The sequence below is a fragment of the Chelonia mydas genome, chromosome 26, assembly GCF_015237465.2.
Source record: "Chelonia mydas isolate rCheMyd1 chromosome 26, rCheMyd1.pri.v2, whole genome shotgun sequence".
Lineage (NCBI taxonomy): Eukaryota > Metazoa > Chordata > Testudines > Cheloniidae > Chelonia > Chelonia mydas.
Window position 1 is genome coordinate 8,007,001 of NC_057859.1, and position 20,617 is coordinate 8,027,617.

The 20,617-nt window shown below is 44.8% G+C and overlaps 1 protein-coding gene across 1 annotated transcript in view; it reads right to left on the bottom strand.

Annotated features, from left to right (window-relative positions):
* Nucleotides 1-18,768, bottom strand: part of ADRA1A (adrenoceptor alpha 1A) — a 41,161-nt gene extending 22,393 nt beyond the window's left edge. The window contains exons 1-2 of the mRNA XM_007065507.3: nt 18,471-18,768; nt 15,277-16,990 (exon numbers count right to left, since the gene is read on the bottom strand). Coding sequence (XP_007065569.2) covers nt 15,277-16,159 — 883 coding nt within the window. The 5' untranslated portion in view covers nt 16,160-16,990; nt 18,471-18,768. The remainder of the gene's footprint in view (nt 1-15,276; nt 16,991-18,470) is intronic.
* Between the last annotated feature and the right edge of the window lie 1,849 nt (nt 18,769-20,617).

The following is a 20,617-nucleotide window of genomic DNA, read 5'->3' on the forward strand; positions in this document are numbered from 1 at the left end:
TGAACCCTAAAGGCTCAAAACCCCGAAGGCAAATAAAAAGAGCCCAACATTTTTTTTTAAAAAAAATCTCATTATTTCCAAGCCACTCGGGGAGTGGGGGCAGCTAATATGATTTTTGAACATTTGGGGTTGGCAATACTGGGATTCGCACCCCAGTGCAAATGAATAATATATGTCCCTTAAACTTTTGAACTGAATCCAAACTTTTGTGGATCACCCATTCCCAACTCTTGATGCATGATGCATAAAAAGCACTCTGACATCTTTTTGAGTGGAAAATGACATTCCTCCTGGCTCACGTACTCTAGGGGCATAAAAGTGGTGACTTGAAATCATCCCTGTAGAAGACAAGAACATTTTTACTGGGAGGGAAATCTTCCCATTTGACAGGTAAATCAGCCAGGAAAGCCATACATGCAGAGCTTAAGTCACTACCATGTAAAAGGCAAACGTTGTTTAAAAATCTCTTCTTTCATTTTTAGGTCAAACTGGCTGGAATATGACTTGGGGGACTTTTGCCGTTGTGTTCAATGTGGCCAGGATTTCATCCCAAAACTAACAAGGACTTTGCAATCCATGTTTATGGCAGATTCCCCTTGTGTTGAAGAAACACTCCAAAGAGATATTCCAGCTGCTGTTCTTCTTGGTTTTATTTTCTTTATATTCAACGGCTCCACACTCATGCACGTGTACCTTCCAGATCTTGTTGCATACAAATGTGCTCCATCTCACTGACCTGCTGCCACCCTGCTTTGCTGCAGTGCTTCTCTGTCATTACGGAACATGCTGAGATGTTAACAGAGGGAGTCTCGATCCGAATGCTGTCTCTGGGGCCCACATTTAATATTTTCCGACATGGACACCATTTAGGGCTGGATAGTCTTAGCCTTTATTCCGCTGTGCAGGGGATCAAGGGGGAGGAAGGTCTCCTCTTTTCTTCTCTGCACAGCCCTGCTTAGATTGTGACGTCTGCTAGACTCGGGGAGAGCATAGGCTACTTGCAGAGCAGGGAGTAACTGGCAAGCCAGAAGGGGCGGAGAGGGGCATGGAGTGGGGGGACCCCTGGCTCCACCAGGTTAGTTGTTGGTCAGAGCAGATGGCAGGATATACAGGAGAGAGGGGGCTGTTGCATGAAAAGGGGCAAAATGTTTCACTCCCTCCCTGGTGCAAACAGGGAGCAGAGGAGAAAGTCCCATGTCATTCTCTGGTTGCTTTTACATGCCACCCCAGAGTCAGCTACTAACTAAACATTCAGTAAGGGATGGGTGGCTCCAGCACATAACACTCTGATTAACCCAGTTAGCTCCTGGATGACCACTTTATACTAGGGCTATCCTACTGCAAAGAAAAACGATGCAACTAAGAGGTGCATGCACATAAATAACTAGCCACCCAGTCCTATACTCAGTCCTTGTGTCTCCTTTATTCCACTCCGTTGAGTCACATCTGACACTCGATTGTCAGCTCTGCACAGCCAGGCTCACATCATGGGTCTTTATTTTCTTGGTCAAATTCCGAGCACGGTCCTGGGCAATTATTAATAATTATATCAGCCACCAATCCTTCTACCTGAGCTCTTTGCATAATTCCACCAGAATTTAATTTAATCAGGAATCTCAGTTTATAACTCAGTGAGGAACCATTATTAATGATATGACCATAACACTGAGAGGCCACAAGTGAGATAGGATCATTGTACAAACATCACCACACTGAGCGACAGTCCCTGCCCTGAAGAGATTCCCCTCTAAACAGCGATAACAGATACTTAAGATACTACTCACCATGAAAAAGGGTCATAGAATCTGGCATTAAATTGATAGTGCTTATAAGGCAGAAGGCTCTCCTGATGTGATATGGTATATTTCAGAAAAAGAAGAGGCTCCTATGGTATTTTGTAGAATAGGAATAAAATATAAACCAAGCACACCGATGTCACCGCTGCTAGTCATTTTATGACTTCCCGCAAGCTTTGGCAGTCATGGTTTTCTATGTTGGGTTTAGATTCTTATTGTATGACATGCACGTTCTCCTGACAACCATCATAAATTTCAAAAAAGGGAAACAGCCTTTTCCTATGGGAAGAGAGTGATCGCCAGAGCTGGGTGAAACGTTCTCGTAATGAAACCTCAAAGCAGGTAAAATGTACTGTGGCTGGTCTTACTCAGAATTGGAGGCAATATATTGATTGAGCTTGAGCCCTGTTCAAGTGAACTTGGGTGACTCCCACTCAAACAAAACACAGCAGTGTCAGTCGAGTTTCACTCCTCGGGAAACTCCAAGGATGTGGCGCCTAGGGACGTGAAATGAGAATAAAGGTTCACATTAACTTCTAATCTCAAGCCATCATGTTTTCTTCACTGCTGCACTTATATTTGTCCCATGCTGTCAGTTAAACTAGCAATAACTACGATGGCTTTTAATGCTGATCCATGCCATGTAGCTAAGATACTCGTCTGGGACACAGGAAACGTGGGTTCAAATCCCTGCCTTGCCAAAGACTTCTTGTGTGACCTTAGTCAAGTCACTTAGGGCTAGCATATTAGAGGTATTTAAGCAACTAATTCCAATTAAAATCAATGGGAGTTAGGTGCCTAAATTCCTTTGAAAGTCTGGCCCTTCCTTGTTCAGTGCCTTAATTCCCCCTTTGTGAAATAGGGATAAGGGCACTTCCCTACCACACAGGCTCTTGTGAGGTGCTCAGATACCATGGTGGGGGGGTGACATGTGCAATAGACAAATAGATGTGCAACACAAGTGAAATTATTTGGAGTACAGAAATTCTTGCATTTTGTGAAGAGCTCAAAAATATCGGTGTTGCCAAAAAATGTCAGCACCGTCAGGCCCAATTCCAAACTGCAACATTCAAAAAGGTCTCAGGTTGGAAATTTTGTACATATCTGATGTGGAAAAAAAAAAAAACCCAACCCTTTAGACAGCACTTTGTGGCAAAGCAAAATGTGAGGACATTGAAATGACATGAGACAAAAGAATAATTCAGGAAAAGTTTCCAGACCACTCCGCCACCCAGGTAGATGGGATAGAACCCTCATGCAAGGATTTTGGATGTTCCATACCTAATATTTAGTTTAGCACATATATTAAGTTATTATTATTAACAATAATATCCAGCTCTTTTATAGTGCTTTTCATTCATAGACCTCAAAGCACTTTACTAAGGAGGTCAATATCATTATCCCCATTTTACAGACGGAAAAACCGAGGCACAGAGTGGGCCGTGGCATGACTAAGGTTAGTGGAAGAGCCAGAAATAGAATACAAGTCTTTGACTCCCAGTCCAGTGCTACACTGCCCCAATTAAAATATATGGTTGTTTCTGTTCTTTATTCCCTTCTTCATTGTCACTGATTTTCTTGCTGTGATTTCATGAGGAGAATGAGAGGTTTGCTATTTAGATCCATTCCTAACTCACCCCAGGATTTCACAGCACCTGAAGTGAAAAAATGTGGAAAAATCTCAGCATTCAAGTTTTCCCCCTTGTTATTTCTGTCCATGAGTATGGGAAGGCAGTGTTCTCGGGAGACTGAGAGTCTGGACTGTTGCATTCTGTCCCTGGTTCTACTGCTGACTCGCTGTGAAAAGTTGTTCTAGTCATGTCACTGCTCTGTGCCTCAGTTTCCCCATCTGCAAAGTGGGAACAACCACCCTTACCTCACAAAAGGACTCGGCAGGTCCTTCCATTCAGAGGGCTTTGGGATTCTGTGACCAGTGCAAAGTATCATGATCATAAAATAAAGGCCTCTTGAAAAATTAGACTTTGGATTTATGCCTTCTTGTGGAGCAGCTAGCATTGACCAGTGTTGGGGAGAGATCACAGATTAGCTGGGCCCATTAATCTCTTATGGCATGGCAACTACCATTGACGTGCTGGTTATGCCATGCAAGGTGGATGAATTGACAGCTTCATGCCTCTTGGTGTTTCCCTTTGTGCAAAGTCATAGAATCATAGAATATCAGGGTTGGAAGGGACCTCAGGAGGTCATCTAGTCCAACCCCCTGCTCAAAGCAGGACCAATCCCCAAGTAAATCATCCCAGCCAGGGCCTTGTCAAGCCTGACCTTAAAAATATCTAAGGAAGGCGATTCCACCACCTCCCTAGGTAACCCATTCCAGTATTTCACCACCCTCCTAGTGAAAAAGTTTTTCCTAATATCCAACCTAAACCTCCCCCTGCAACTTGAGACCAAACCACTGCAACTTGAGACCATTACTCCTTGTTCTGTCATCAGCTACCACTGAGAACAGTCTAGATCCATCCTCTTTGGAACCACCTTTCAGGTAGTTGAAAGCAGCTATCAAATCCCCCCTCATTCTTCTCTTCCGCAGATGAAACAATCCCAGTTCCCTCAGCCTCTCCTCATAAGTCATGTGTTCCAGTCCCCTAATCATTTTTGTTGCCCTCCGCTGGACTGTTTCCAATTTTTCCACATCCTTCTACAAGAAGTGGGGCCCAAAACTGGACACAGTACTCCAGATGAGGCCTCACCAATGTCGAATAGAGGGGAACGATCCCGTCCCTCGATCTGCTGGCAATGCCCCTACTTATACATCCCAAAATGCCATTGGCCTTCTTGGCAACAAGGGCACGCTGTTGACTCATATCCAGCTTCTCGTCCACTGTAACCCCTAGGTCCTTTTCTGCAGAACTGCTGCCGAGCCATTCGGTCCCTAGTCTGTAGCGGTGCATGGAGTTCTTCCGTCCTAAGTGCAGGACTCTGCACTTGTCCTTGTTGAACCTCATCAGATTTCTTTTGGCCCAATCCTCTAATTTGTCTAGGGCCCTCTGTATCCTATCCCTACCCTCCAGCGTATCTACCTCTCCTCCCAGTTTAGTGTCATCTGCAAACTTGCTGAGGGTGCAATCCACACCATCCTCCAGATCATTTATGAAGATATTGAACAAAACCGGCCCCAGGACCAACCCTTGGGGCACTCCACTTGACACCGGCTGCCAACTAGACATGGAGCCATTGATCACTACCCGTTGAGCCCGACAATCTAGCCAACTTTCTATCCACCTTATAGTCCATTCATCCAGCCCATACTTCTTTAACTTGCTGGCAAGAATACTGTGGGAGACCGTGTGAAAAGCTTTGCTAAAGTCAAGGAACAACACATCCACCGCTTTCCCCTCATCCACAGAGCCAGTTATCTCGTCATAGAAGGCAATTAGATTAGTCAGGCATGACTTGCCCTTGGTGAATCCATGCTGACTGTTCCTGATCACTTTCCTCTCCTCTAAGTGCTTCAGAATTGATTCCTTGAGGACCTGCTCCATGATTTTTCCAGGGACTGAGGTGAGGCTGACTGGCCTGTAGTTCCCAGGATCCTCCTTCTTTCCTTTTTTAAAGATGGGCACTACATTAGGCTTTTTCCAGTCGTCCGGGACTTCCCCCAATCGCCATGAGTTTTCAAAGATAATGGCCAATGGCTCTGCAATCACATCCGCCAACTCCTTTAGCACTCTCGGATGCAGCGCATCCGGCCCCATGGACTTGTGCTCGTCCAGCTTTTCTAAATAGTCCCGAACCACTTCTTTCTCCACAGAGGGCTGGTCACCTCCTCCCCATGCTGTGCTGCCCAGTGCAGTAGTCTGGGAGCTGACCTCATTCGTGAAGACAGAGGCAAAAAAAGCATTGAGTACATTAGCTTTTTCCACATCCTCTGTCACTAGGTTGCCTCCATCATTCAGGAAGGGGCCCACCCTTTCCTTGACTTTCTTCTTGTTCCTAACATACCTGAAGAAACCCTTCATGTTACTCTGAACATCTCTTGCTAGCTGCAACTCCAGGTGTGATTTGGCCTTCCTGATTTCACTCCTGCATGCCCGAGCAATATTTTTATACTCTTCCTTGGTCATTTGTCCAATCTTCCACTTCTTGCAAGCTTCTTTTTTGTGTTCAAGATCAGCAAGGATTTCACTGTTAAGCCAAGCTGGTCGCCTGCCATATTTACTATTCTTTCTACACATCGGGATGGTTTGTCCCTGTAACCTCAATAAAGATTCTTTGAAATACAGCCAGCTCTCCTGGACTCCTTTCCCCCTCATGTTATTCTCCCAGGGGATCCTGCCCATCAGTTCCCTGAGGGAGTCAAAGTCTGCTTTTCTGAAGTCCAGGGTCCATATTCTGCTGCTCTCCTTTCTTCCCTGTGTCAGGATCCTGAACTCGACCATCTCATGGTCACTGCCTCCCAGGTTCCCATCCACTTTAGCTTCCCCTACTAATTCTTCCCGGTTTGTGAGCAGCAGGTCAAGAAGAGCTCTGCCTCTAGTTGGTTCCTCCAGCACTTGCACCAGGAAATTGTCCCCTACCTTTTCCAAAAACTTCTTGGATTGTCTGTGCACCGCTGTATCGCTCTCCCAGCAGATATCAGGGTGATTGAAGTCATAACACTTGCTTTAGGTGCCTAAACATCCTGTTTCAATTGCTCCCAATGCCTTTGGCTGTTTGCATTATTGAAAAATCCTACTTCCAGGCTCCACCCATCAGGTCACCAGTGCCCAGATGTACTCGGTGGGCAGGACGCAGGACTAATGGCAGAGGTGTGGTGTAAACGGCAAGGCAGTAGGGGCACTGGCAAGAAACCAGACTAGCTTCCTACCCCCAGTCATGTGATCCATGTGGGTCTACTGAGGACTATGTTGGAATAGCCAACTAAGAGAGAGGGTGGACGTTCCTGGTCCTGCTTGCCGGGGACGGGGCTCTGTAGCAAAACATGCCAGCAGACACTAGTCAGCCTGGAAAGAGTCAGTTTAAAACAGGGTGTGGTGAACCCTGCCTTAGGGAGCAGCCGGCCTTGTGCGTCTCTGCAGTTGTGTGGTATTGTTCTGAATTCTAAGGAATAAAGTCGCGTTATGTTGCAACCTTCCAGCAAGAGCATTTATGGTTTTATCTATGTGTGTTGTGAACCTAATCTGGGCCAGAGAGACACAGCACAATCCTTCAGTGGCCACCATTACAGAGTGTGAGCGGTAATGGAGTAGAGTAAGTCAGTGGGGTGAAAGGTAAGGGATGGGTGGCTGAATTAACTGATTTTCAAATGTTTAGGCTCGCCAAAAATTGCTCCCAAGGGACAGGATTCTCCCACGAGACAGACCCAGGTCAAATCTTCTGATATTCCTGTTTAAAGAGAAATATCAAGCCACGGGCGGATTTCTCTCCTGTAGCACAGATGGGACGAGTTGTTTTCGGCAGGGCCTTTGGGAATTCCGTTCTGCGAGTCCATTGGCCTCTCTGTAAAATGGCCAGAGGGAGGGGGGAAGCCTGCAAAGGCCCTAATCTGCAGCTTTGAAGGACACAATGCGTTATATTCAGCCAAAGCAAACCCAAAAGAAAAATACGATCACCGACAAATCCATAGCCATCTCGGGCTTTGTGGCTGTCACTGCACTCCTCCCTGTGGCTACCTGTGACATCCCATCAACAGCACAGACAGCACTTGGCTTCTCATGCTCCAGAAGGATGCAGCTGAAGTTTTTTGGTTTAGCGCTGGTGACATTTGCAAGCTGTTGTTCTCTTGGGCTTTGGACACGACAACCACAAAACAGTAATTAGAATCCTGCTGCCGAGAGGCATGTAGGCAGCATCTGATGGTTCCCTCCAAAGTATTTGTGCCAGTTCCCAAGATTCATTTACTACTATGTGACAAACACAAATACCCCCTCGGATATCCTCTGCTCTGCTCGCTGTGTCCTAAGAACAAGGAAGGATTAGTGATAAACAGGGCTCTCCTGGGGCAATTGCCTTCCAGTATAGTGCCCTGTCCCCATGATCATATCCATCCTCAGCCAACTGGATGGACCCGTGTTGTTCTCCGGTTCCTGAGCCCTTGAGGCAACAGTTATGTCCCAGTAAATACAGTCCAGTCTTCCACAGTAGGTGTCCAGCAATCAGTTGTGCTGCTCTGCTTCTGTGGAGCTGGTTCCCAAGGATCTCAACTTAGTCTGTACCTAAGGAGCCCCCCATCCTACTGTGACGCCCTTCCTGAAAGGTCCTGTGTTATCGCTTTGCCCGAGGAGAGCCTGAGATATCTCTCAATAGCTCCCACCGGAAGGAGGCTCCTAGAGACTGCTATGAATTACCACCTCCAGCATTCTCCAGCCCTGCAGCAAGTTTTGACATACCATAGTGTGATCTCCTGCTCTGCACCATCTCCAGACTGGTTCCACCACAGTTGTGAACATATCAAACCTTCCTCCGTTTCGAGAACCTAACTCAGGCTCTCCAATTTGGAGATATTCCTACATTTCCCTTGCAGTTTCTGGCAGAGACAAACAGGAGGAGGAGCCTGCATTGGGGCAGGCCGTTCTGATGGCATGCCCATTCAGATGCAGATACACTGCAGAGTCTGCCAGGAGACCTGTTCTTCTGAGGTTTCTGGCTCAGCTGTACAACTTCAGTTTTGATAAGCATCCAGGTTTGTATGTGGTCATCTGAACCAAGCTCTGGAGGAATGAAATTCACCTATTGTGATCTAGAATTGTTAATCCTAACTCCAGAACAGAGCTACATTAGCCATTGCTCATAGAGTTTAAGGCTGGAAGGGACCACTGTGATCATCTAGGTTGAGCTCCTGCGTAACGCAGGCCAGAGAACTTTCCCCAAACCAATTCCTGGAGCTGATTTTTTAGAAAATCATCCCATCTTGATTTTAAACGTTTCCCAAAATGAGAATCCACCATGGCCCTTGGTGTTCCAGTGGTTAATTATCCTCACTGTTAAAAATGTATGCCTTATTTCCAGTCTGAATTTGTCTAGCTCCAGCTTCCACCCATTGGCTCACGTTAGACCTTTGGCTAACAGATTGAAGAGACCAATATCAAATATTTTCAAATATTTAAGAGCAGAAATGATCAGTGCTACTTTATACTTCTATAGTACTTTCCATCCAGGGAGCTCAAAGTACCTGAACAAAACTTGAAGCTTCTGCAACGCAGGGAATTATGATCCCCTTTTTACAGATGGGGAAATTGAGACACACGGATGTTAAGAAATTGGCCCAGATTTGTGAAAAGAAGGGTACCGCGGAACTGGGAAGAGAATCCAGATCTCCAGACTCCCCGTCCTGTGTTGTAGCCACCAGACCGTCCTTCCTTAATTAGGCGCTGCATTTTTGTTTATGTAAATCAATGCACATTCCATAATCCCTGGCTAATTGATACACAACCTGCACTCATCACCTCCATTTGAACAGAATGCCAGAATGTAGCCACATCATCAACTGGTCAATCACAGACCAGCCATGGGGTGGAGGGCGGGTATTAAAAGCATTTAAAGCTGTTATCAGCCCCCAGCAGGATTGTAATGGAGGTAAACAACATGGGGCAGCTAACGCAACACTGGCAGGTGCAATGTAAGTGACTAACCGCAGGGGAAGGGAGAGAACGGCTGGGATGAGAGAGGCCATCAGGCCAAGAGCCCGCTGTCCAGGGGAGGGAGGTCAGTAGGAAACTTTGCACTGAGAGACGGCATGTGAGAGCACACCCCTAGCCTGGGCAGTGAAAAGCTTCTTCCTAGCCACCTCCTGTGAAGGAATCAACTGTACTTGGAGAGGTCGCTGGTCTCCTGGTAATTTCTAATCAGGAGCAGCCTCCAGTCCATGCCAGTGGAAAGGCAGAGAGTGAAAATATTGCAGGGTTTCTAAGAGGGAAAAAGCAAGCCATTCAAAAGGCAGTCATTGCCCCCCTCGCACCTCATATCCCTACCCGCTTTCCCCTCCACCCCCCATAATGCTGGACTGCAAGCTTTAAGCCCCAGCTCGCATTGTGGGGGAAGGTGCAGCAGGAGCTGGGAATTCTGATTGACTCCGCTCAGATTCTTCTGTGAGCTCCAGGACAGCACATGCTGGGAGCTGCAGCCCCACCACAGAGTGCAAGGTGGATTTCCATGCCTGCCTCGGCTCACTGGGCGAGTTCACAGGGTAGCCAATGCTAGCAGCCTCAAAGCAGTCCTTGCTGGCCTCTCCACAGGAGTGAAACATGGAGGAAGGTTCTCTGATCCTGGTTCTCCCCCCACTTATGCCATCGCAGCCCAGATTCAATCTGGCCCATTAGAAAGAAGTGGCCCATGAAGACCCACTACAGACTCACAGTTCATGTGTTAGGATCACGGCTGCACTTACATGGACATTGTTCTTCCATCCTTCACAACCAAATGTGGACACCACAAACGTTAGGGCCCAAAGGCTGGTCCTCAGTCACTCCTGTGCAGTGATGTTCACTGGGGAGCATAGGTGAAGCCAGGCAGAATTTCTCCAAAATGGATCAATTCCTGCAGTGGGTCAAGGGTTTGTCCAAGGACTTAAGCAGTTCAAAAGAGGGTGCAAATATCCTATAAAGGGCATTTGCACCATCAAACTCTAGTTTCCCTTGTGGCAGAGAAGAGACAGGACTTAGGTGTATTAATAATAGAAACTATTTGTAGAGGTTCCTGCTGGACACAAAGTACCTTGTGGTTCTTCCTGGTTCCAGGTTAAATTTAGTTTGTGCTGCTGAGAGACAATCTCTACTTGGGTCTCCTTTAGTCCTGGCCTGGACTAAGCAACCATGGAAAGGGAAACAATTCTGCTGCCGTGCACTTGGCACATACATTCAGGGAAAAGCTGGGAGTTGTCCGGGAAGGGGGTGTGCAAACCTTAACAGTAGAGCTGGCTGGAATATTTTTGATAATTTTGTTTTCCAGACCTGCTGTTTTCATCAAAGTGAAAATGTTTTGTGGAGACATATTGATTTTGATGAGCTTTTTGCTGGCAAGGTCCAGGATGGACTCTCTGGTCAATTTGAGAGACAGAGACAGAGAGCGCAAGGGGATTAAAAAACCGGACCTTTTTGCATAGAAAATAAACAGCGTTTGACACTATCCCTTTTGACCAAAACGTTCAAAAGGGGATTTTTTTTTAGTTCCAATGTGTAATGCATCCAATGTTTCTTCCAAAACCTCTGAAGCTGTCACAAAACAGAATTGTTGTTCTCCAGCCAGCTCTACTTAGGGTGACCAGACAGCAAGTGTGAACAATTGGGACAGGGTGTGTGTGTGGGGGGGGGGGGGCGGAGGGGGGTAATAGGAGCCTATATAAGAAAAAGACCCAAAAATCGGGACTGTCCCTATAAAATCGGGACGTCTGGTCACCCTAGCTCTACTAAACAGCATCTCAACCAAGCCAGAAGGGGGTAAAATGGGCTTAACACCTATTCTGCAGCTATCTATCCTGGGGATAAGGCTCCTAAAAGCTCTGCCAAAAATGAAAGAGTGCCCATGCGGTGGAAGATCCTCAGGAAAGGTTGGGAGCGCATTACCTACCCAGATTTTAAACCAACCCCTCCTGATTGTCACCTATATGTGTTAATTTCACCTAGATTGTCCAGCACTCTCCATTCAGAGGCTGGTCTTGAAGGACTTTGGAGGGCTCTCTCCGCCAAAGGTATTTGAGAGGGCACATATGACAACTTGTGGCTGATGAAATGACCTACCTGTAGCCCACAAGAACATGCTGCCCCAACGTAAAGCCTGGGTATGTTTGAATTCCTGCGTACACCCTGAGAGCAGGCATGCAAGTGGAATGTCTACACTGGTCCTGCGAGTGTCCCTCTTCCAGTCCAGGCACAGGTAACTGATACAGACACTGTTGTTATGGACACATTGGTTACTAACACAGAGAGAAGAAAGCTTCTCCCTTGAATCTCTTTGCCCATCATTGATCAGTCACTGAACAGCACGTCGTGCAGGTTGCTGGATGCCTTCCTCATTATCTTGTTCTGATTGCTGACTCCGCTTTGCTTTACACCCTGTTCTGATGGCTTTGCACCCTACCTGGCCTGTCTGAACCGGGCTGACATGCACTTTACACAGCGGCCAGAGAATCTAGCACCACTACGCTTTCCCAGACATGCTCTCCTTACGTCCAGAGACTTGCTGTGCTCTCCTGTCTATACCTTGCCTTTGCCTATGATGATAGATCTGTGGACCCCAATTTGCACTGAGCTATCTATATGGGAACAGACCCCTCCATTAACATTGTTTAGCAGTTCTTCATGGAGTTGTTTTATTCCATAAAAGGGCAAGATTGCAATAGGTTTCAAGGGTCTGTTGTTGGCTCTCTTTCTTTTGGATGTTCAATATTTTAAATCTGCGTATCCTGCTAAAGGAATCAGTGTTGCATTTATTTTCTCACAAACTTCACAACATCACTGATATGGGCTTACGCTGATGGTTACTTCCACATCCCTCCAATGGGTATTTCGAGGATTATTCTGATTTTTATATGTTTGCATAATGCGTCAAAGGTTTCAAATAGAATGGGTAGGGAAATGTTTTTATTATAATTATTCATATTGCAGTAATGCCCAGGAGCCCAGTCATGGACCATGACTCCATGGTGTTAGGTGCTGTACAAACTAACTGTGGAACTTCAAAACTTTTCATGTAATGGAATTCTTGTTTTCTAGTCAGCACTGTTGAGACCCCGCAGCTCCCATTAACTTCAACTAGCATCGTTAATGCTCAGCACGTCTGAAATCTGGCCCCTGGGTGCTACGCTTGCTCTGCCACTAACCACCTTTGTGACCTTGAGCAAGTCACTTTCTCTCACTGGGCCAGAGTTTTCCCATCTGCAAAATGGGGATAATGATGCTTGCAAAGCGCTTTGTAATCTATGGATGAAAAGCCCTGTATAAAAAAGCGAAGCATTATGGGTCTGTGATACTAAATAGATAGGAAAACAGCCTGGATCGAGACGTACCAGTGGTTTTGCATAATATACGTGTCTTCGTGCTGCATGTCTGTTTAGCACTCTTTTTTCTTTTAACAAAAAGGGCAAACAGATTTTTGGAAAAATGATTCTAAAATAACAGAGAAACCATGTGAAGACAGGGAGACTAACCTTAGCAAACTTTCCTTATAAGGGATCAAAGATTCAAAGTCCCGTGTTGAATAAGGACGTTTTCTTCAACCTAAACCAAATGGATCAACAGCAGCAGCAGCTCTGGGTGGGCAGCCACATTTGAGGATTTTTTTTTTACCAAAGTGCGTGTAATGTGCTCTCAAACCCTTTTTGGGTATGTTTGGGACATCTTGGCAACAAACATTCCAACAGAATGACACTCAGAGCAGAAAGAGCCAGTCCCTCCCAGGGTTTTTCCTTATGCAATGACTAAGTCTTTACTCAGACACTTTTCCAGTATTGCCCAGCATTTCAGATGACAGAATTAGATAGATTCTGCAGCCATTGACTTTCATGAGGCAACAACAGCTAAAGGATTTAGTGAAACATTCTGCTGGAATCCTATAGAAGTTAATTGACAATGGTCACCTTTCTAAGTTATTTTTTTAACACTTTCCCTTCGCATTTCGTTGAGAATTATATCCCTATTCTAAAGGAGCACTTGTAGCACCTTAGAGACTAACAAATTTATTTGAGCATAAGCTGTAGCTCACAAAAGCTTATGCTCAAATAAATTTGTTAATCTCTAAGGTGCCACAAGTAGCCCTTTTCTTTTTGCGGATACAGACTAACACGGCTGCTACTCTGAAACCTGTCCCTATTCTAGAGTCCTATAGAATGGTACAAAGCAGCTATCGAAGAAAGGAGATCATTTTCCATTTCACTCTGCAGCTTTTTAGGGAAATTTCCATTAGATGCCGTAGAGCCTTTATTGGTTTCATGCTTCTGAAGTTGTATAAGGCTTTCCCATAAGGGCACAATTTCAAAGCTCTTGTTTAAGCATTTTCTGGCATAAACTGGCCGCTGCTGCAAAGAGATCAGTTTGCTGATGGTTAGGATGATTTAAAGAGTTTGGACGAGAACTAATTTAATAACTGCAGTTTATAAACTATAGCCTGTTTTTCTTTCATATGTGTTTTACTTGTATCCGCAAAATAGAGGGGAATAAAGCTCTGCAGGCATCTAAACCAGAAATTCATGTGGAATCCTGGATTTTATTGCAGTAGATAAGTAATTCTGTATTAAAATAATTTTCTCTAAACAAACCTTCCAATGCTGAAGTTTGCTAAATCTGTAACAGTAGAAACACTGATACTGATTCCCAACACCTCCTTGGCCCTTGGATTTAAAAACCACAATAAACATAACCATGAGCATAACCCACTAGAATTTGAGTGGTTTATTCTTGTTTTCCATTTGGTCTGCTAATTCAGCTATTACCTACACCAGACTCCTGTGCTACATCACAGACATTGTTAAAATGCAGAGTAAGTTTTTTTTTAAAGGGATGCATTCAAATTTTGAAACTGTGTGTCATTCCATCATTTGCAAATAGCAAACAGCTGAGTTAATCACTCTTTTCAAAGGGAAATATATTTGCACTCGCTCTGGTTTTTTTTAAAAAACGGTCACCTTTGCAACAAAATCCAGGGAAGCTAAAATAATTCTTTTGCAATAAAGACCTCATCCAAAACCCACTGAAGTCAATGGCAGCCTTTTCATTGGTTTCAGCAGGCTTTGGATCAAGTCCTAAAGGGCAGATGATCAAAAGCTCAGTTCTCATTTAGGCACCAAAATAAATTGCCAGGTTTTCAACAGATCTCAGCACTTTAGATGCTTGTTGAGTGCTTAGCTCTGGAAAATCTGTCCATAAATGTCACAATGGGAGCACTATGGAAAATCCGGACCTGATTGTGGGTACTGAGCAATTGAAAGTCTGGCCCCTGGGCTTCTTTGAAAATCCAGCCGTAATTTTGCAAAGAGAAACGTTGGTGTTGAAGTTAACGGTGCTTGTGTCCTTTACGCCTGCTAAGGATTTGGCCCATAATGTCTGTAAAGGTGGCCAGAGGACAACAATTCCATTTGGTGGAGGAATTCACAACTGGCTTCCTTCCAAACTGTCACAAAACCTGACATGCTCTGCGAAGGAAAATTCTGATTGAGTTTGAAGTTTTTATTTCAGCTCAATAAAAGGGTTTTGTTTCAGTTGACACTTTTTACAAATGTATAATAAAAATCAAAACAAACCCTCCTTTCAAAATGAAAAATCAAACCGTTTCATTCCAATAATGGCAAAACGAGATTTTTCAACACTGTGGGAAAAAAAATTTCCCCATGAGTTTTTACTAAACAGATTACTGGTGAAATTGACATGATTTTGAGACGTGTTTCAATTTTGAGGGAACTGTGTTTTCCAACGGAAAATGGTTCTGTCGAAGTTTTGCAGACCAGCTCTAACCCACAGCAAGGCAAAAAGAGATCCCCCCCAACCCCGGGAAGTTCTTATAAAAAGTTAAGGTGTTTTGCTTTACTTACCAATAGGCATGACTATAAAGAAAGGAAGCCAGCACAATATGAAGCACCCCACCACTATTCCCAGGGTCTTGGCTGCTTTCTTTTCCCTGGAGAACTTCAGGAGACGCACTGAGAAGTGGGTTTTGTTCTTTGTGCAGGATGTAGATCTGCTCCCTACCGAGGTGTTTTTGCGATGGATCCGGAGGGTCACCTCTTCAGAATGAGATTTCTCCGTTTTCAAGCCAGAAGTCAGGCCTTTGCTTTCCCTTTTGGCCACCACATACACTCTACAGTACATCACCAAGATGATGGTCAAGGGGAGGTAGAAGGAGCCAAAAGCAGAGAACAGTACATAGCCAGGCTCTTCAGTGATTTGACAGATGGTCTCATCTTCTGGAGCTGGCTCCTTCCAGCCAAAGAGAGGTCCAATGGAGATCACCAGAGACAAAGCCCAGACGCTTAGCAGAGCTAGGAGTCCCCTCTTTTCCGTCACTATAGCTGGATATCTCAGTGGGTAGCTCACCCCAATGTATCTGTCTATAGAGATGATACATAGGCTCATGATGGAAGCCGTGCAGCATAGGACATCGACAGCTGCCCAGATGTTGCAGAAGATCCTTCCAAAGACCCAGTAGCCCGAAATCTCAAAGATTGCTGAGAAAGGCAGGACAGTGGAAGTTAAGAGGAAGTCCGCAACGGCCAGGTTGATTATGTAGTAATGGGTCACACTCTGAAGGTGTCTGTGGCAGGCTACTGATAGGATAACCAGAATATTGCCCAGCACCCCAAATATAATCAGCCCCCCTAAAATAACCCCTAATAATATGGCCTTAAAATTGTTCACTATCCCTACAGTCTGGGTGCAATTTGAACAGTCAGAGGAATTTCCAGGGAGGAAAACCATTGTCGCTGGCAGATAAAGTTCATCCAACTCTTGTGCTCCACTCAACTTTCTACTGCTTAAAGTGCTGAGATGAACTCTTTGAAGGTTTTGCAGGCAACATTTGCCCAGCTCCGTTGGTAAAAGGTATTATAATAACAACAATAATAATGCCTTAGAAACACCAGGATAAGTAACTGATCCAGAAACATACTGGAAAATCCTCTCTAAGCTTCTGCTCTTCTGGTTGCTTTTGGCAGCCAATTAGCAACATAGCCCCAGTTTTGAAGACTTTCCAAGTCTGGCCTCCTTTGGATTCTTCCTGGGACGAGGGGGCCTCAGCTGTATGGTGTAAAGTAGGGGCACCAATGAGGACATTTCTCCTACTTTCCAGGATAACTGTCTCAGGGGAAATGGAGCTGCAGTGCTAAAATCATTCCTGCTTTTTAGAGACAGTAAGACTCAGTTTGCAGAGGTGAAGGGAATAACGTAAAAATCCCCAGTGTTTTAATTTGGATTCCTCCTCAAAGGAAGTTGGTGACACTTTCGCTGGCCCTCTCTGTGTTGAAATTCTATTTTGCACCTGGCGTTGTAGAAACCTCGGCAGTGGTAATGATGCTCCGTCAGCTCTGTGATTTTCCAGCTGAAGGATGCTCACCCGTAGCAGGCTTCATAGTCTTGATGGGTTGATCAAAAGTTTCTGAACCTCTGGGAAAATTGTTGTCTTGTCACTTGGTCCCCTGGCTCAGGATCTGGGCTTATTAACACTAGCTTGTTGTAGGCTCAGAAGGAAAGGGGAGGTTTGCCTTGTCAAAGACACCTTGATGCTGTGCTCTTCCGTGACATGGTGCCCGCCTAAGAGAGGTAAAGAGACATGGACAACATGATTCAGACAGCTCATGGCTACCTACTGCTGTGGTTTCCCAAGCAGAAATATTTTCTGGAGCCTGGGACTCTATTTTAGTGAACCTTCCCCGTCAGCTACGATATTAGATTAATATCCCAGTCCCTTCCACCCAGTGGAAGCCCTGCTATTTGGCCGATGTTGCTCCAGACAACACAGACCAATATGAATTTTTGTTGCCTGATCAATTTTTCTTATCACCTCTCCACACTCCCAGCTAAGAAACAATATTATACATTCAGCACAAGCCTGCCGTCCATTGACCTGAGGGTAAAGCAATCAACCCTGTTTATTAGCTTCCCTACAGGGACCATTTATTAAAGATACAAAGGGACAGAAATCAGAACTAGAAACTGATTGTGAACTAAATCTGCAAGTCCAGAATTTAGTCTAGAATCCCCCAAAGTGACTCCCTTGCAGATCAAACTGCTCATTAGTTAGGATAAGCCACACATTTAAGAAAGCTACAGGGGAAAGTGACTTGTGAAATGTATGGGGTGTTGCACAAAGAAGGAGTTTTTACTGGCTGGAATAGCATTTCAAAACATCTGGAGGCCAAATTCCTCCTCAGCCAAATAAAGATGGAAAAAAGATAGAAATGCGAGACTGAGGATAGGAATTTGAGGCAAAAAGGGCAGGAAGGTTAGTTATAAGTGACAGCTAATCATCTCTTATAATGCTAGGGATGGTCTAGATTTCCTGTTCAAGCACTGATCAGATATTTGAAAGGCCGTCAATAGCGACACAGACCTCAGTTCCCAGATAAGAAGAACCTCCGTAAATTCTTATGGGCAAGCTCACTGTATTATGTCTTGCAAATTAACTCTCCCGTCCGATTAAACACACTCCCAACAATCCAGCAGCAAAAATCAACTCATCTGCGAATCCCAGGAGTGTGTATTTTTCTACAGGGATGGAAATAAAAATAAAATTCTTATTTTAGCACCTGTAGATGGCCAATTCAGATGCACCGGGGTGGTGGGGAATAAAAGGTCTCTTTTTTTCCACGGTGGGCATTTGCCTTCCTTTCAATGCTGCATTTACATTTGTCTTTCCACAGGAGGGAATGAGCCCCCGAGTTACTCCAGGGAAAAGGAAGGTTTTGAATAAGCACATAAATGAAAAATGAAACCCCCATAGTTTTAAGCATCTTCTGATATTATTATTATTATTATTATTTTATTTATTATAAGTCTGATGATGGAACAGGGAATTAAATGATCAAACTTCATTCCCAAGTGCATGAAATAAAACTTCCCAGCAAGTAAAGGAAAGGAGAAGGCAGAAAAACGGTAAGCGAGGCAGGAAAGGAAGGAGGTATGGTACATATATGCTCCAAGCAGCCCAACGTCTGACCCGACCCTCACCCTGCGTGCTAGAGATCTCCAGACCGGAGACTCTGCCCTACCTCTGCCCTTCACCCACACTCACCTCCTGGAAGGCTGCACAGCTCCTGTTGCTGAGCATCTGGAAGGACATTCACAGACAGCCCATAGCACAGCACTGCAGTCTCCTCTCTGCATGCAGGGATGGGGCACTCGGCCGGAGATTCCACCAGCCTTTCCTCCCTTTTTAACTCCCCTTGTGTTTTGATGACTCACAATTACACTAATGCCCTGTGTCCCAATGGCAGAGGGGCTCGGGGCCAGCTTCTCCGCCCTCTCCCACTTGCAATGTTCAGCCCCACACTGTCAAGAAGCTGCTGTAGCAGGCAGTATCCCCTGCCATTACCGTAATCTCCAGCCACTGCCGTATTGCTCAGAAACAAAGAGCACTCATGGGATGCCCAATTGTCTTTTGCGCCGATTTACTGGGTTTTGCATGGGAAAGGAGCGAGAATTCAGAAAGTGTATTTTTCAAACGCGAAAGATAGCTAGTTGGCAGAAATGTCACATTCACAGAATTTATGGGGTTGATAATTGCCTGAAAATGAATTGGCAAAATATCACCTGAAATTACATGGGGGGGAAAAAAAATCCCATGAGTCTCACACAACTCTGTTGGAATATAAAACGTGCAGTGCTTGCCAGATAAAATGAGCATGAAGAAAATAACAAGGACTGACAAATATTCCTATATACACACATACCATAGCTCAAGAAAGATAGACAGTTATTGCCTGCTTTCCCCATTTGGTCCACGTTGCAATGATCCTCCTCTTTTCCCAGGTTTTCCCTGGAGAGGGGGAAGATGGAGTGGAGCTTAACTAAATGGTTGGGGAATTGCATCAGGAAATAGTGTCTGGTTTAGGAAGAAGTTCAGGAAAGTTAAGCATGAGAATCTTGTATTTAGATAATAAATTGTGGGGGCTGACATTTTGCTTCTGGCTCTTTTGACCTATTGAACATCTGCCTTTCGGTTTTGTGCTGTGTCAGTATCAACTAACAAGAGAATAGAAAAATACTGAGTCACAAAAGTGCGTGTGCGTATCTGTGAAAAGCTGCCTTCAGATTGGATGTCTACAGGGAGAAGGATGAAAAGAGTTGGACTTTTATATGGACTCCAGTAGCCGTAGTCTGAGACAGGATACTGGGCTAGATGTGTCATTGGTTTATTCCAATGTGGCAGAGTCACCTTGGTCTTATATTAACATGGAGGATTCTCTGCACCTTGAAGTCTTTAAACCATGATTTGAGGACATCAATAGCTCAGACACAGGTGAGAGGTTTATTGCAGGAGTGGGTGGGTGAGATTCTGTGGCCTGCATTGTGCAGGAGGTCAGACTAGATGATCATAATGGTCCCTTCTGACCTTAATATCTATGAGTCTATGCAATCAGGTGCCACATAGTTCCCTGGATTTCAGTGGAAGGAGGAAACATAAGAGGCTCAGATGGTTTGGATGCTGGTTGAGCATGACTCCTGACTCTTTTTGCCTCCATGTATAGTGGGAATAATGGGGTGCTGTGAGACTGAATTCACTGACATTTGCAAAGTGCTTTGGAAGGTGCCAGAGAAGTGCAAGGAATTATTATTAGCATGATCCTGGCACAATATTATCCTGGAATTAAAATCCCTCCCTGTATAACAGCATGTAAGGAGCACCTATTAGACAGCCGCTCAGGGAAAGAGAGAGAAAGGAGGAACAGCCTTATGGACCAGCATCGACAGACACCACAGAACATAGCATATCACTGATTATTGGATTGTTTTCACTGAAGGCACTGCAAGAAACCACTGACAACCGCTCACGACAGTATGTGGAAAAATTTCATCTGTCAGTCAGACCACTGAAACAAAAAAGCTCAAACAATGGGCTAATGAGGTGTTTCCCTTTTTGAGTTGGAATGACAGAGTACAAAATGTGATTCTGGCTGGCCAAAACATTGTTGGCTATTTTAATTATCTTCCCAAGAGTTGAACATCAAGGCAAGAAACATAACAACCTGCCTTAAAATTATGTAGAGGTAGAGAAAGGGGGAGAGAGAGATGTGAGATAAAGTGCAATTGTCTCTGGGGAATTAAGTAGTACTTGATGGAAAAGAGACAGATTAGACCTAAATACTATTTATATAAGACACTGTTGATGAGACAATGGTGCAATCCTCCAATCGTTATAATCACGTTTTAAGTTATCGT